At 35.8% G+C, this 17673-nt stretch overlaps 1 protein-coding gene across 8 annotated transcripts in view; it reads right to left on the bottom strand.

The window, feature by feature from the left end:
- golga4 (golgin A4) overlaps positions 1-14108 on the bottom strand; it is a 61542-nt gene extending 47434 nt beyond the window's left edge. For 2 of the 8 annotated variants that reach the window (XM_055169856.2, XM_055169857.2), the window contains exons 1-4: positions 13910-14108; positions 11921-11998; positions 8140-8241; positions 1665-1733 (exon numbers count right to left, since the gene is read on the bottom strand). In XM_055169856.2, the coding sequence (XP_055025831.2) occupies positions 1665-1733; positions 8140-8241; positions 11921-11998; positions 13910-13972 (312 nt within the window). In that variant the 5' untranslated portion in view covers positions 13973-14108. The remainder of the gene's footprint in view (positions 1-1664; positions 1734-8139; positions 8242-11920; positions 11999-13909) is intronic. The other 6 variants (XM_055169858.2, XM_073873520.1, XM_055169859.2 and 3 more) reach the window with 5 other exon arrangements.
- Between the last annotated feature and the right edge of the window lie 3565 nt (positions 14109-17673).

Raw genomic sequence — 17673 nt, 5'->3', positions numbered from 1 at the left:
CAACATTTTCTTTCACTGCAGATGCAGGGGCTTTTGAGGAAAGCTCCATCTTGCATTTATCTGAAGTTGTTTAACAATAAATTATTCGTATAATAATAGTCTTCATAATGCTAGCTTAAGGGGTATTCAGACCATTTCGGACCAGTACAGGTCCTCAATTGACTCTGTTTGTTTCTTCCGCGATTGCTGTGAGCGCAGGTGTCGTGCAGCTTACTCCTGGGTCATAAAGTACACCCGATTTCTCACAACATACTCAGACAGATGACTTGCTGATTTGTCCTGTGTTTATATAAAAATCTGATTTACTGCCTTGCGTTTTATCTAAAATAGATAACCCCAATGTACCAAGATCAATGTTTATGTTATTTATATGATGTTTACGCAAACAAAAGTGCACTTACATGTATGTGAAATCTATTTAAATTTGGTTTGCATCAGTACTTTTTTTAAATTTCTAGAAATTTTTAACAAAACCACGATAATCGTTGTGATTTTGGTCACTATTGCCGTGATGTAAAAAGAAATGTCATACCCTCATCATGTCTAATATCGAGGTTTTAAAGAGTCAAGGTTTCAAAACCGCTACAATTTTCTGTGATACCGTTTCCAAGGTATGAGCTGTGTTTACAAAAAATTAATGAAATTATAAATAATGTAATGGATTTGATGTTTAACTTTAATATGCATTGCAAACATTGCTTTTTTTAAAGAACATTAAAATTGAAAGGCTTTATTTTTACCTGGCATATATGTTGTACGTTGCTTTAGGGCTGCAAAACAACTAATCGCAAATTATCGTTTGCAAAAAAATTTTTTTTTTTTACATCATATATGTGTGTGTATTGTGTATAATAATTATTAGGGCTGTCAATAGATTAAAATATTTAATCGCAATTAATCGCATGATTTCATGAGATAACTCGCGATTAATCGCAAATTACTGTGTTGCGTTAATTGCGCATTAATAAAATTAGTGCCGTTAAAATTAATTTGCGTTAACGCATTATTAACGCGTTTATTTTGACAGCCCTAATAATTATGTATTTATAAATTCACACACATGCATGTATATATTTAAGAAATATTTACGTGTATAAACATTTTTATAATTATATACAATTTTATATTATACATAAATTTGAATATTTAATATATACAATCTTTTTTCTTAAAATGTTACATGCATGTGTGTGTGTGTGTGTGTGTGTGTGTGTGTATATACATAATTATTATACACAATACACACACACATATATGATGTAAACAAAAACTTTATTCTGCATACGATTAGTTGCTATATTCGATGTTATGCAGCCCTATGTGGCTTAAAAATAAAATGTATTTTGTTCAGTTGAAAAGTTAGAATAAAAGAATTTAGTGTTGCAATGAAAATACAGCAACACCGTGAAACCATGGAATTTTTTTGACCAAAATCTCATTCTGGACCATGCCTATAATACACATTTGCAAATACCTTTATACTGTCACCATATTGGCATGTATATGCTCACAACAGAAAGTCCTTTTGAAACAACTCTCACATCACAGTTGTATCCGACACTTTTGTTGGATCTGACTGGGTGAGAACACGCCCCAGGCTCCTAATTTTACAGATCCGAAACATTTTAAATGACAAAATAAAGAGCTACATAAATGTCAGTTACCTGAGGAGAGGTGATTCCATCCCCATTAACACTTCCTCTAGGAGAGCTGCCCGCCGCCCTAGCAAGGCTCTGCACAAGAACACAACCAATGACAATTGTTAAAAGTTGCTTAAGGGTTTGACCTTCAGTCTGGTTAGTTTTCCTCCAGCCCACCGTGCTGCACCCCGATTACTCTGGGAGCAATATTAGTTTTTGCTACGAGAAATGCAGGGGCTTCTAGTTAAACCCATCCTCATGCAACTCAGAGAGGAACACAGGGGTTAAACACATATCGCAGACAGTTTTCTACTGCATAAAAAACAAACAAGGGTTAAACACAGCAGCACTACACTAGCGGCTTTGTCAGTTGGACATTTAGACAAAGCAAATACACCAAACCCACTAGAAAAGTCGGTTACATGTGTGTTTGGAGATCTGCAGGAATTAGACAGGCTATGGTCAACGCAAGAAGGCAATGGTACTGTTTTTATTGACAGACCTGATAATATACAAAGACACAAGCCTCATTACAGATTTACAAATTATGAGACGCTCAACAAAATGTCCAATGTTTTTATGGGCCTGGTCCATTGTGAGACCATAAACAAGGTCATAAACAAAATGGCCATTATTTTCCAGTAGAGGAGTTTATGAATTTACAGCTGAAATTTTTATTCAGTATTGGACCAAATACAAATCTGAAGTACAGGACTTAGCAAGCAAGCAGATGAAAATCATTATGTGAAAATAGTCAAATATTGTAATCTTGGGAGTTGGCAAAAGCATTGCTACTAATCAGTTTACCTAATCATACTGTAATATACAACAGGGCACTAAAAGACATTACACAACTAAGCATTTATTCCTTGTAAAATATATGAAGAGTTTGGTTCCAAAACGTGATAAACACCTTTTTTATTAGTTACCACCAAATTCGGTATTTTATCAGGTAGGTATTAAAAAGTAAATTCTGAATTTTACAAAAAATCCGATACCCGCAGTGTTATTCTGTCATCTTTTTCACCCTTTTCTCCCAAAACGCCACTCCTCCTTCTCTGCAGAATGCAATAAATCCGCTCAACAAATCACAGCGCACCATTCCACGCATTGTAAACAACAATGGCAGCGCTTACACAGAATCCTAGTTTTCCTCATCTACTTTGTACTTCGTGATCAACAAACAAACAAAAACAAAATAATACTTTGATGGCATTGATAAACCTGTGGTGGTTTTCTGTGGCGAGGAAGAAACGTAAGCCACTCAGGCGATAGAAAAATGCCGGCTGTTGCTTGTTCTTACACAACAGCATCAAGCTTCTGTGATGCTAACACATTGATCTTATGAAAAACTTTCCATTATTTTAGCCATGCGGCAATGAAAACAGGACCAAAACATTGTAGAGCTGATCGCTGTCAAAAAAGTTCAGCGACGACGTCCCATGGATGCCCGCCGTAATGACAGTTTTCTTAATATGACAAAGTAAGTGTTTTGATTAATGCCATTAATGTTTGTTTATCAGTGTATACCACTAGTCAACTAAATGAATATAACATGGCAAAGATGAATGCACATTTATAATTTGATTCAAAACCTCATGGATACAATCATGGATTTATTGTATTTTGTGGAAAAAATAATCAGTTTTTATAATACATCTTTGATAATCAAATGATGGATTTGAATTTTTAATGTCATAACCTAAAGATGCTATGTGAAAGTTTGTAAAAGAAAATTGTGGTTTTCATCTTGTCACTTTCTTGGTATAGAAAACACATTTTTCATATAATTCATTCTTCATATAATATTAAAGCATCTACTCACTTAAAATTTCCTGTCAGAATAAACGATGTTGTAAATAATTATTAACTTTAAATAAAACACAATGCACAGTTTATTTGTATATATATTTTCCACTTCTTTTGGTGTGTAAGGGCTCTATCTTACACCCGGCGCAATGCAGCGCAATGCGCGACGCAAGTGTCGCAAGCGCCAGTTTCCACCCTGCGCAATTATCACAGTGTTTCCGCTATATACATTCTACCGTGGCGGCCCGCCATGCCTAAAACATCCCCGCCACGGCTGCGGTTGTGGATAGAAGGGATACAGCAAACGAAATCTCGCTGGATGACCACTGTTTTATCCTAGTCCTTCAACCAAACCCAACTCTAAACACAAAATTTCACACGATTGTAGGATGTATTTGTGTCTCATTTAGCCAGAGCCGCTGTTTTCATCCTAATAATCCTACCTCCAAATCTAATCCTTAACTTTTCGGCATTTGCTGTATCCCTTCTAGACAAAACCCACAGCGGCAGCTCGCAAAAAAGCTACAGAAATGGACTGGCTGTCTTAGAAATAAATTCCTTTCTGGATTCGCGTTGTTAACTCATTAATAAATAAATCTCCTAAAGTATCATAATTTCTTCCATGGGTTTAGTTTAATGAACAAATAGATTTAAATCAACAGAGGATGATTAGGCTACGTCTCTGTTTTGAGAAATAATAATAAAATAAATAAGCCTTTACGAAATATGTTACACTTAAATAATAATTAAATTGACAAAACGAATAAAAAAGTATTTGAGTTTCTGTTTTTTTTTGTGATGCGCTGACCAAAGCAGCAGAAAGCACGTCATGTTTTTAATGATTTTAAATAAGCACAAAGTTTTCTCCTTATTGTGAGTTTACACAAATAAAAATACATTATTTGAAGTTTCGAATATTGTTTTACTTTTATCTTTATGACTATAAATTTAGGGTAATTAAGGGTGCAAGGTCATCACGCATTTGATGTTCAGCGGCGCATATACACGGACGCAGCGCAGGGCTGCGAGAAAAGACATTATTAAACTTTCGATTTAACATATTACGAGTTTTTTTGGACATTCATTTGGAATCACTGTACTCATATTATCAACTTATGTGGTCATGTTATTCAGAATATAGGCTATAAGCGCAGTAGCGCGCTGCTGACCGCAGCTGTCAATCAATCTTCTGTGCTTTAGATCGACACTCGGTTTCACATTAAATGATATGATATTTGTCCAAAAACAAAAGGCTAAATACTGAATACTACTTATATGCGACTGCAAGACATTAATAGTCGAATCTGTTTGTAAGGAAACTTGCATTATTCCCGTGGAAGAGAAGAACGTTGGTAATAGAAACTTGAGGCAGACGGTGAGACTGTTTTATCTGTTTTCAGACGAAACAGCACGGTCGGGGTACCCGCGGGTGAACCGCATAATATTTAATGTAACGGGTGTAATAATAGGCTTTTCGCGCGTCATTTGCGTTGTAGATGCAGGTCGGGACTCAATAGACAAGAGTAAAATGCGGGTCTAACATCCAAGACCAAAATTCAACTCGTTTTTAAATGGCCCCGTGCTTTGTGTTTAAGATCTGTCTGAAGACCGTTAAAGGTTTCTATTCAACGGCGCGATTTGCGGTGTGACCGGCTCGGGGTCTTTATGTCAAATGGTCCGGGTGTGAAATAAAATTGCTGCTGATGGATGTTCGGTCAATCACAGCGGTGCGGATTATCAAACAGGACTGTCCGACTGTGCGTGAGTTTGCAACAGCTCTGTAACGCTAAACACGAGCACAACTTGCAATGCACACTACATTAAAACTACAATGAAATATCCGAACTACGTACGTAGCTATGTAACGTTTTTTAAGAAAATACATTTTAGATCAAACATAGAAAAGCAATATGCTATAAATATAAGGAAAAGTAAATGACAGCATGAAAATGATAAAAAGTACATGTTAGCATGTTAGTTTACTGTAGCCTATATTCTACTTAAAAAAAAAAATGTACATTTATAATCATCATGGGCGCCCCCTGCCGCCACAGCTGAAAAAAATCCTAGAGGAAACACTGTATCATTTTCACGTTTAGCGCCGCGTTGTTTAAATAGCAAATGCATTTGCGCCCCCTTTTGTGCCCATGGGCGTTCTGGTCTGAAAACTAGGTGTGTTCAGGCGCATTGTTGGCGCGTTGCTATTTTGAGGCAACTAAAATAGACTACACTATTGACCAACAAAAACCTGGTCTAAAGTCTAAAGTCAATTGCGCAATGTGTTTTTTTGTTATTTAAAGAGCGCATTAGTAATATGCGCCTAAACGGGACGACAACGCGGGTTTGCTTAACACATTCATGAATGCGCAGCAGCACAAAAACGCTTTTAAATATGACGCTTTTAAAGATTAAAGGATTGAATGTAAAAGATTATTATTGAGTCTCTTGGACATAAATGAGGACTAATTATGAGACATTAGAAGGCACAAAGAGCTGCTTCACCTGTAGCCTGGTAAGTAAATAAATGCTTTGCTTTAAACAAATGCATCTGTTTTAAATGTTTTTTTTAAATGCTACCTGACGAATTTATTGTATATGATGACTCTGTACCTGTGGATATGGTGAGATGAGAAACATTTTTAAGTAATGCTTAAAAAAACTGACGCTGTCCAAGTGCTGAACCTTGCGGAGGCCCGTTTGTAAATTCTTTATCTCCTGTTTGTTACAAATAAAGTATTTTTACAGTACAAACCTTTTCTTACATACTTGTAAATTATTTTTTGATGATATTGGATTGTTTTCTTAGTTTTTAAGTTTACAAAGTCTGTCATCTAAATAGGGATTAGACATAGCGCCAGACTCTCATTGGTTTATTGCACGTTACGCCCAAAATACTCCCATTAATCATTAAAAAAAAACCTTTTCGACCGTGCGGTCGGCGCACAAACCATTTTTCCCGTCGTTAAATTAGCATAAGTGGATTCGGACACGCCCATTTAGACGTTGCGCTGTGCGCTTTAGACAATGCGCTTAGATCGTTAAAATAGGGCCCTAAGTGTGTGTTAGCACATGTTTACAATCTGCAAAGTTACATTTTTAGGTCAGTCATCATTAAAAAACATCAAATCCTAACTCATTTCTGTACTTGCCATCTGGACAGCAAAGCCATAACCACAATAGACACTGAGGGAGCAGTGTAACTCATGTTATGGGTAACAGGCCAGTGATTAAGGTTGTGTAAAGGTTGGATTTGGTGATTTACACACCCAACTTCATCAACTTCAAATCGTAAAAATATATGAGGAAATTTACTTTCATGCCTTCAAAACACTCTTTGTCCAGTATCTTAACCAAAAATTATGACAAATTCACAGGAGATCATCTTCTCAAATTGAGAGAAAAAGACAAAAAGCACAAAATCCTCTGACCTGTGTAACTATGTAAAACAGCTGTGTTACAATTAACCCTGTATTAGTTTGTGCCCCGTTTACCCCTATAATACTGTAGATTGATACCTTTATGTTCACTAGTGTTTACTGAAACAAAAAACCCTCTAATACAAACTTGTATATCAAACAGTTAAATGAAGTTTTGATGATCATCCAACTTATACTGTGTAGTTATTTATCTTTGAATATAAAAGGCCTGGTTTATATAACAAGATGCTGTTCAGTCGTGCATCTACATGAACACATGATTGCGCCATTAGCACTGGTATGCTGACCCCAGAGCAAGATAATATTTAAACAATAGTGATTTGTGCATTATTGACTACAGATTTTCTCAGGATAGTTGACATATGAAGTCTCTGTTGCAATGTTTTGTGGGGTAACTTGCTATAAACTATTTAAAACATACATTTTCTATATTTGCTCTATAGATAATCTGCAAATCATATTGTCTTAGCCCTTGATCAACTTCATACAATTCAATTGTTGCATGAGTATAAAAAGTATAAAACTGACAAGCACAGTCAGAAAAAAAAATGATATTTAGCTGTCACTGGGGCGGTACCCTTTGAAAAAGTACACATTTGACGCTAAAAATGTTAATGTTAGTACCTCACAGGTACATATTAGTAAAAAATTGTATACATATCTGTACATAAATGATACATATTAAGACCTTTCACAAGGGCTCCCTGCAACAACTTGGAACCATTTTTTTTACTTTGTCTCACCGTGTGGCTAGAAAAAGAAAACAAGAAAACCTACAATGATTTAATAGTTGTTTCACCCAACAAATTTACAAAGAAATCCCAAGAACTTTCAGGCAACAAGGGAACATTCAACATTTGATAACAGAGGGAAATCTATGAGGATACTATAGAAGATCTTCTAAAGGAGAGGTTCAGGGAATTAACCGATAACATTCATTCCTAGAAATGCTAAATAAGAAAAGCATCCAAGGGCAAAAACTGCAGAGGAGACAAAAGCACTTACCATCCCACAACAGGCCTAACAAAATACGTAAGAGATTAGATGCAGGGGTTAGGAGCTCAGTGCCTTTGAGTTATGCAGGAAAGAGAGCGATGAGGAACAAAAGCTGTAAGCAGGTGTTACCAGGTCTCCTCTAGCCCATAACCCTCAAAGGCATGAGAAACATAACAGGAGATCTGGGCGGCAGGTTTGTCGGGTTTGTTTTACTCGAGGGGTGAGGAAGAGGAGGCGACGTGTGAGGACAGACTCACCACACTGGGCACCTGGGCCGCTTTGGGTCGTTTTAAGTTGTCCAGAGCAAAGACAGTATACTCGGACAGTAAAGCAGGTTCTGCTATCATCCCGGCCAGCAGCTGACCAAACCCCCCAACACGAATCAACGCGTTAATGATGGGGAGCAGGAAGTAAAGACACACAGCAATGAGAAAAACAACACAGTGAATGAGACGAGGTAACACAGCCAGAGAATGAGAGAGAAACATCTGTGGAAACAGAAAGAGAATTCAGAGCCCATTCATACTGCGGCTACAAAGTTACACTTGTTGACGTCTCTACCGACCCATACTTTAGACGTATATTTTATATTTTATTGATCGACATCAATTAAAGATGTACTATTGGTGCATGTTTCAGTAGAGACATCAAGGAGGTAAAGCTAGCCGCTTTAGCACAGAAGAAATGCTGAGATGATGTGGAATTCATTCAGATGGAAACTTGAGAAAGAAAAACAGAAAATGTGAGAAAGGTAAATGTACAAACCTCTGCCCAGTTTCTTTTCCTTAAAGTCACGTTTAAAGGGCCAAACTAATTTTTTCCTGGATCTATTAATTTATTTAAAAATATATAAAAACTGTAATACATACAAAATGACTTCAATAGACAGTTTCAGCAGTAACAACATAAACAAGCGGCTGTCGTGGTCCGCACGTAACTTCCGGTAAACTCTGCTAAGAATAAATAACAACAAAGTTCTTTAAACGTAGTTTATTTATATAACAAGCAATTAAAAAAACAACAACACATAGATTACCTAGGAAACCCAAACATTTGTTATTTTCGACGAGACATTGGTTCAAAAGATCAGTTTGGCAACTAGTCACACCATTTAAAAAAAACGAAACCGGAAGTTAAGTTCGGATCCAGACTTGTATCGCGTCAACCACGTGCATCCGATGAAACAGTCTATACACATCTGCTTTGACAAAGATTTTTTTTTAGTTCTAATTAAAATTAATGAATTATTGTGGGGCATAAACAATGTCTAGTTGGTTTACTCCTCAAAAAAAAAAAAAAAAATCATGTGATTTTAAACCGACAGAAATCATCTTGGCAGAAAAATATTTTCCCTTATTAATCATCAAGGTGGACATGTCAATGTCCATTACTTTTCAGAAAGAGAATTTATGCATTATTATTTGAAGATTACAGATGAAAAGCCTCTAAACGCCACCCGTGTCAAAAATGAGATAATGATATTAACCGAATGCAGTCGAAACGTATTATATGCTTAATCCCTGCCTCAGGTCATTCAGAAATACCGTTTTGTAGGCAGAATCCATTAAATGCCACATCGATTTTTCAGCAGTCCTCACCGTGCACGGTTTCAAACTTGGGTCCCTCCTAAGTACTTGGCCTGAACACAACAATAAATGTTTGGCAGCCACATGCATCACAGCGCCCCCTATTGTGTGGTTCAGTTTCATTATTTTTACATTTTTAACTCTGACCTTCATCATTGGTAATGTTTGCAGTTCCATCTTTTGCGATTTTGCATCTGTTTACTAAATCTTAGGAATGGAGGTTATTGCAAAAAAGCTTGCATGCACTTAGAGGGTTTTGCAGTGAAAGACAGTCACAAATGCATTACCGTATTTTCCGGACTATAAGTCACATTTTTTTTAGGGATGCTCCGATCGATCGGCCGATAATGCTTGCTATATTTCTCAATGAATTACGGTGAAATGCCGCTACATCCAAATGCCAGGGGGCGCTCTCGTGCAGAAACTCAAAATGCACTGTAGACGAAGAACAATACACACGCAGCTATGATGACACGCAGCTCCATGAAATGGCTGAAGGATATATTTATATTGCTGTTCTTCAAACCTTTTCAGGTATTTTCATGATAAAAAAGAATATGTTTAATAATTATGTTTGACGAGTGTGCTTTTTCAAATGCATGTTATAAACGACTCAAACTTAGATAGATAAGGACTTACTGATCAAAAGCCGTAAGTTAGTACATGAAATAGCTGTAATAAGATCGGCTGTCCAATTCAGAATAGTGATCGGCCACGTATTATTAGTGGAGATCGGCATTAATCGGAGCATCCCTATTTTTTTTCATAGTTTGGCGGGTCCTGAAACTTCTAGTTAGGTGCGACTTATATGTCAAAATTATTATGAACCAAGAGAAACCATTACCGTCTACAGCCGCGAGAGTTCGCTCTGTGCAGCTCCTGTATTTATGTAATTCAATGGATTCAGTGATGCGGAATGACTTTGGGACCTTTTTAAACTTGATTTGGCTTGTCCTGTTAATTTAGCCTTTTCAGCCTCTCAGGTATGTTCTGTATACTATTGTTTATCGTGTAAATAACTGTTCATGTTACTTTAACATATACGGACACCTATTCAGGCTGCTGTTCTGGGGTGTGTTTCCCAAAAGCATCGTTGCTAACTAAGTTGGCAACTTTGTTGGGTGCAATGCAATTTCCCATTGCCAACCAACTAAGTTGCTAACAGGTTAGCAACAATGCTTTTGGGAAGCGCACCCCTGTGCTATTGTTTAGTTGAATAACTTGCCGTATAGTCCAGTGGGACTTATATATGTTTTTTCCATTTCAAAACGCATTTTTGACTGATGCGACTTATACTCAGGAGCGAATTATAGTCCGAAAAATACAGTAAATACCAATGAAATAACTAAAGTGACATTTTTGAAAATAAGGCATTCTAATTACTGATTAATAACCTTATCATTGGTATTAAAGTGAAATTACTAAACCTAAACATAAGAGCCTGACAAAAAATGCTAATTTGTAAAAAAAATGGCAGACGCACTTATAAGGCTTCGCATCGGAGATCTTCATCTGTTTTAAAGTTCAAATTCAGTTGAAAGGAGTTTAATGTCACAAGCCAGAAATCATCTATTATTAGCCCACATTTACTACAATAACATCATGTCACATGTTAACCAACCAGCTGGAGATTATCAGTCAGTGATGTTCTCTTTATAATAAGCAAGACATTTCAACTCTCCATCTGCCAGCATTAATCTTTCACTACAGCGACAGAGACACTTCTGACTCTACAGAACCATGACAGAAAAATGTATGCTTTAATTTTGCTGTCTACAGTGATCACAAATAAACACAGAGAACGACGTAAAAAAAATACAAAGAGAAAAAATACTTTATCAAAAAACAAAATATGTTTTACTAAAATTTGCTAAACCAAAAGTATTATTTAGTATTTGTTTAATACCAAAGGCACAGTTCCATAATAAATGCTGCACTGATGACTGATTATAAATACAATTTTACTGTCTTATGCTGTGTCTACGTTAATATACTCCGGTAAATCATCCTCCTACAAGCTAGTAATTAACAATAAGCAGACTGCATTAAAACACCCATAAAACTGTCAGCTTTATCCTGTAATATGCATGTGTTTATAACTACAACAAATTCTTATTCATAATTTGTGACCCTGCCAGTGAAACCCAAAATAAAGTCTCAATCTAATGATGAGATTAGGAGGATCAAAGTGTGATTTCACTTTAATTTCAACCATGGGCATGATCTTACTCAATCACTATTAAAGATATCAAGGTTATATTTTCACATAATGTTCGTTACATTACGTAAGATGATTTTATGTAGAAAACAGTAAATCAGACAAAAGACTGTAGCTGGACTTTTTACAGGTAGGGTCACATACTTTATAACTACACAGCAGAGTAAAAGAGCATATGTGAAGTGTTAAAGCGGCCGGATGATACATGTTGAGAAATGTTTTTATTCTGCTCACCTCTCTGTCACTGGGGGAGGGCGGGGCATCTTGATGCAGAAATGGAGGATTAGTGCGTCTCTCTGCTGAGTTCACCTGCTGGAGGTAGTTATGAGCATTATACATCAATTCATGCAAATCATGACACATTATTAAAAAGGTCACAGTGTGAAAATATGACTTTTTCCTTGTTTAAAGGGGACATTTCACAAGACTCTTTAAAGATGTAAAATAAATCTTTGGTGTCTAGTGGTGTCTTTGGTGTCCCTAGAGTACGTATGAAAAGTTCTAGCTCATAATACCATACAGATAATTTATTATAGCATGTTAAAATTGCCACTTTGTAAGTGTGAGCAAAAATGTGCCGTTTTTGGGTGTGTCGTTTAAAATGCAAATGAGCTGGGGCCGGTTGCACCAGCTGTGCGTAAGTTACAACATAGCCTAGTTACAACGTAAATGGGCACTAAATTACAACTTACGTACTACTAAATGTTTTTGCGTTGCACCATTAAACTTAGTTTAAACGTAACAATACGTTGTAACTAAATATTTACGGAAGCCTCTGTCCATGAATAACGATTGGAATAAGATGTCAGACAGATTAGATTACATCGATGAGCTCGTATAATTTATGAAGAGCCGCAAGTTCGTCAACGACTTTTCAAGAACTGATTAATTTTCTGTGTATCCATCAATTAAAATAAGATTTAAAATTTCTTCCTGTTTATTTTCTCCTCCATGTGTGGGATAGAGATTTTCAATTAAAAGTGTAATGTTTTGAGTTCGATAACGTTTGCTTTAACGTCTTTTTTAACTTTCAGTTTAGGCGAGTCAACAATGAGTTTGAATATACGTACTGTTCAGACTATTTCCTGTTTACCCATTATAAGGCTTGTGATTGGGTTGAGAAAAATAGACGTCATTCTATGCGACAACGCATTACTTTACGGAGAGCTTACGACCTACTAGCTACGTTCTGCCTTAAGAACAAATGGTGCAACCGAATAAAGTACAGAGTTAGTTATAAACTAGCTAGTAGTTACTAAGCCTCTAGTTTGGACTTTACGTCCCAGTTTAAGTAAGAACTTACGAACGACTGGTGCAACCCTACCCTGATCCCTGCACTAAATGACAGGGCCAAGGTTGGATAGTGCAGATTAAGGGGCGTTATTATCCGCTTCTGACATATCAAAACGAAGTTACTAGGTTGATGTTTTTCACATTTTCTAGGTTGATAGAAGCACTGGGGACTTATTTTACTTTTTTTATCTCATAATATGACCCCTTTAAGTGTGAAGCGTTCAATTGATTCATTTAATATTGATCTGAATTTTTTTATTTTTCTTACATTACCAATATGTTTTGAACTACTTTGCACTATTGAGCATTCAATATCTGCTCAGTGTCAAGTATAGCCTGTTTAGAGAAACATGTTTAGGGTCTGTTTAACTGGTCAGGCTGGTTTGAGGTTTGTCACATTAAATATGTGCCAATAAAATTCCTAAACTTCCCAGACCTTCTGAATGTTACCTTTCCATTCCTTTTTCATGGCCTGTTGATGAATTTTGTTTGCACATAACAAAAACATTTGCACTTACATTAAAAATTCCATTCACATTTAATAATGTATGACCTCTCCAGGGCAGAAAAATTAGACATTACCTTGTATATACCATGGTAAGATGTATGGTTTTGGGGTTATGTCAATGTTTTTTAGATATGGTAAGATGGACATGCACTGAGTTTTCCAAATTTAACACAGTTATGCCAATGAGACCAGGTAACGTTACTATGTTATTACTGACTGACACCAGCACATATACATAGTACAACAATGTTAAATACCTAAAAAAAAAACAAGTAATTATCAAAGCACTTTTTGGTAAAGTTCTCTTTTCAAGTCTTTAAAAGTATAGTAAAGAATGTCAGCCGACAGAAATGAAGTAAAAGGTACACTTGATGTTTTGTTTTGTTAGCATATATGCTACATGACAAAGTGCACACACAGACCTGCGGACTGTTCCTGTGCGGTGACTGCTCCTCTATCACCTTCTGCTTCAGTTTCTTAAACATATTTCCATACGGTTTATGTCACTTCACGCAGGAATTTCGGTGTATTTTTATTTAAAGTAAGAAAGTTGATGAGGAGAGGAGAGCGCAGTGCGCAGATGCAGGCGACGTGGAGAAAAACTGAGACGCTACGGAGTGGCGAGAGGCTCAAAACTCGCATATGTCAAGAGATATGTTTGATTTCATACAGCGCTGCGCAGACCCATCAGCCTATGACATCAGAGTATCGCGAGAGCGATATGAACATTACAACAGACGCTTTCGCGATATTTTGCTGTCGTACGCCGAACTGTCTGCCCAGTGCAGTATGAAGTCTAATATGATCAGACATCTCAAAACATTATATTATTACTTTATTTTGTCTAAAATATTTCGTATTTTTAGGATTAACTGCAGTCATTTAGAAATGATTAGCATAAAGTATTAATCATATATTTGGTATCCACGCACACACAGAATGTAAATAATAACTATCTTATAACCAAAGCTCCAGACAGCATGTCTCTAAACTGAACAAAAAAGTATTTGCTCAATGAGCTCAACTTGTTTGAGCACAGAGTTGGTTGTAGCCTACTATTAAACATTTCTAATCAATTTTAATCTACCAATAAGCTACACATGGCATTTTCAAGCTGGAAAAGCCCAATTGTGCTAATAAACCTCTTGAAAACCTGTACGAAATCCAATTATTCAATTTAAATCCAATTTAAAAGGGACATTTCACAATACTTTTTTTAAGATGTCAAATAAAACTTTGGTGTCCCGAGAGTACGTATATGAAATTTAAGCTCAAAATACCTTATCGATAATCTATTATAGCATGCTAAAATTGCCACTTTGTAGTAAGCAAAAATTAGCTGTTTTGGATGTGTCCTGTTAAATGCAAATGAGTTGATCTCTGCACTAATGGCAGTGCCGTGGTTGGATAGTGCAGATTAACGGGGCGGTATTATCCCCTTCTGAAATCACAAGGGGAGCCAATTTTCAATTATATATTTTTTTCACATGCTTGCAGAGAATGGTTTACCAAAAGTAAGTTTTGGGGTTGTTCTTTTACACATTTTCTAGATTGATAGAAGCACTGGAGACCCAATTGTAGCACTTAAACATGGAAAACTTTTTATAATTATAATTTAAAAAAAAATAATTTTAATTTATAATTATGTACTGTGTTACAGGTGAGAACATGCCATATATAATATGTCTGATTTAATCTATATGAACACATTATACATTGTACATACCATCCTGTACATGTACATCCTGTTTCAATGTAAAAAAGTATTTTTTTGTTTTATGTTTATAAAAATATGCATTTTACATATCAACTCGATATCAATCTGGCTGTGTAGCCTTTTTGTATGCTAATGCAGCATTATTGCAGCTTAAACTTTATTATGCATGAAATCAATTATACAATTTACATTTACCCTACTGTTACATTTATTTAATTTCACCATTACAGTTATATAGTACCGATGATTTGAAAAAAAGCTCATTTGCTATCTGCATCAGCACAATAACCCATAGTGATGCAAACACTGCAGTCAGTGTGGAGATCTCACGAGTGATCGATGATAAGCAGTGGCTTTGTGCCAGGCTGCAGGTCTGCGTCCATTCCTCATCACTCTAATTTCACTACAGCCTGGATCTTGGAAAACTATCAATCACTGTGATGGCTCCATGTTATCTTAACAACATAACATGGAAAATTGAATATCATGTACCTTTAGATGTAAATGTTACAAATGTCATATGTTGCATTGGTCTGCTCACCACCAAACAATGTGTAAATGCTGTTTCTTATTGAAATTAAGACAAAACATTGAGTCCAATGAGAAGAAAATAGAATCTAAACAGCCTATTTTACTTTAGTTGATTTAAAGGGGACATTTCACAAGACTTTTTTAAGATGACAAATAAATCTTTGGTGTCCCCAGAGTATGTGAAGTTCTAGCTTAAAATATCATAAGGATAATTTATTATAGCATGTTAAAATTGCCACTTTGTATGTGTGAGCAAACATCTGCCATTTTTGGGTGTGTCCCTTTAAATGCAAATGAGCTGCTCTCTGCACTAAATGGCAGTGCAGTGGTTGGATAGTGCAGATTAAGGGGCGTAATTATCCCCTTCTGACATCACAAGGGGGTAACACTTCAATGACTTATTTTTTCACATGCTTGCAGAAAATAGTTTACTAAAACTAAGTTACTGGTTTGATCTTTTTCACATTTTCTAGGTTGATAGAAGCACTGGGAACACAATCATAGCACTTAAACATTGAAAAAGTCTGATTTTCATTATGGGGCGGTTTCCCGGACAGGGATTAGATTAGTCCTAGACTAAAATAAATGTAAGAGCTGTCCAAACTCAAAAACAACTTGCACTGACATATCTTAAAATACATAAGTGCCCTTTGTTTTGCCTCAAAATTCACATAAGTAATGTTTTTAGTATGGTATGTTTCTTAAATCTAGTTATATTTCCCAATTAAACTCAGGTCTAGTCCTGGTTAAGCTAATCCCTGTCCGGGAAACTGCCCTTTAAAATGTCCTCTTTAACATAGTGTTACTCTCTTATATAGGTAATATGTAATTGTCTTTTTTTATTTATGACATTATACATTTAACATGGCCAATGACAGTAATAAACCTGTGGAATTCACGATTTAACAGTCTTCCCTAATATTTCAATTATATCATCATAATAAACTATATTAATATCATGTAACATCTCATACAATGTATAAATTAAAATTGCATTATCTAAAAGTTAAATTGCTTAAAAGAAAATTTATGAAATGGCACCACCAACACAGACTTTTTCCTTTACAGTATATCGTACAGCAAACTAAAGGGAGAAAGATATAATTGGGATTGACAGATTTCAGCCTTGGACCTCCATCCCCGGGAGCAAAACAGCCCATACTGTATGTGTCATATGCATGAGCAATAGAAATTTGGATCCAACGGCCAACTGTGTTACATCACCATGTCAACATCACTTATTTCCTCTTTCTTTAATTTCTTTCTTTTCAGAAAGCAAAAATCCCCCATGTCAAATAAAATCAATGTTAACATGACTCTGGGTCACACAAGCATCTTTCAAGAGTCATTTGCATTTATCACTGCAGTGTGAATAATGTAAACATGCAACATTCAGCACTCCCTGTTTATAAACCTCTGAGTTACCATGAGACCAGTCCAAAAAAATTCTAAGGTGATACAGCTGGTTTATTGGTTCTTGCAAAACTACTTCTGCAAGGTGGCCATTGACTACGGCTGGGTACTTGGGGGCTTGTTATGTGATGTGCTGTATTGTGTAATATGATCATGATTTTGTGAAATTTTTATGTTAGTATATAGTTTAATGTATTTATAGTATGATTGTGTAATTGACTGTGTAGTTCTTTTAAAAACAAAATATTTGGATTATTTTTAGAAAGGTCTGACCGGGGACTAGGGTTGCAAATTAGCCTACTGGCTAGAAACCTTGCAACACATTTACCCATATTATTACTGACTGTGATAATTATGTAAGTAATAATGTGCGCTGCATTGTCCCTGACAAATAAACTTATAAATAAAAATAAATAAGGTAAATGATAACATTTGATAAGCCAGCTTTTTTAAAAAAAAAGAAGAAAAAGCTTCCCATTTCTTTAGTAAAATACTCTAAGGGATTTTCACAAGTGTGTAATTGTT

The sequence above is a fragment of the Misgurnus anguillicaudatus genome, chromosome 11 (assembly GCF_027580225.2).
Source record: "Misgurnus anguillicaudatus chromosome 11, ASM2758022v2, whole genome shotgun sequence".
Lineage (NCBI taxonomy): Eukaryota > Metazoa > Chordata > Actinopteri > Cypriniformes > Cobitidae > Misgurnus > Misgurnus anguillicaudatus.
This window is presented reverse-complemented; position numbering and strand designations above follow the sequence as displayed.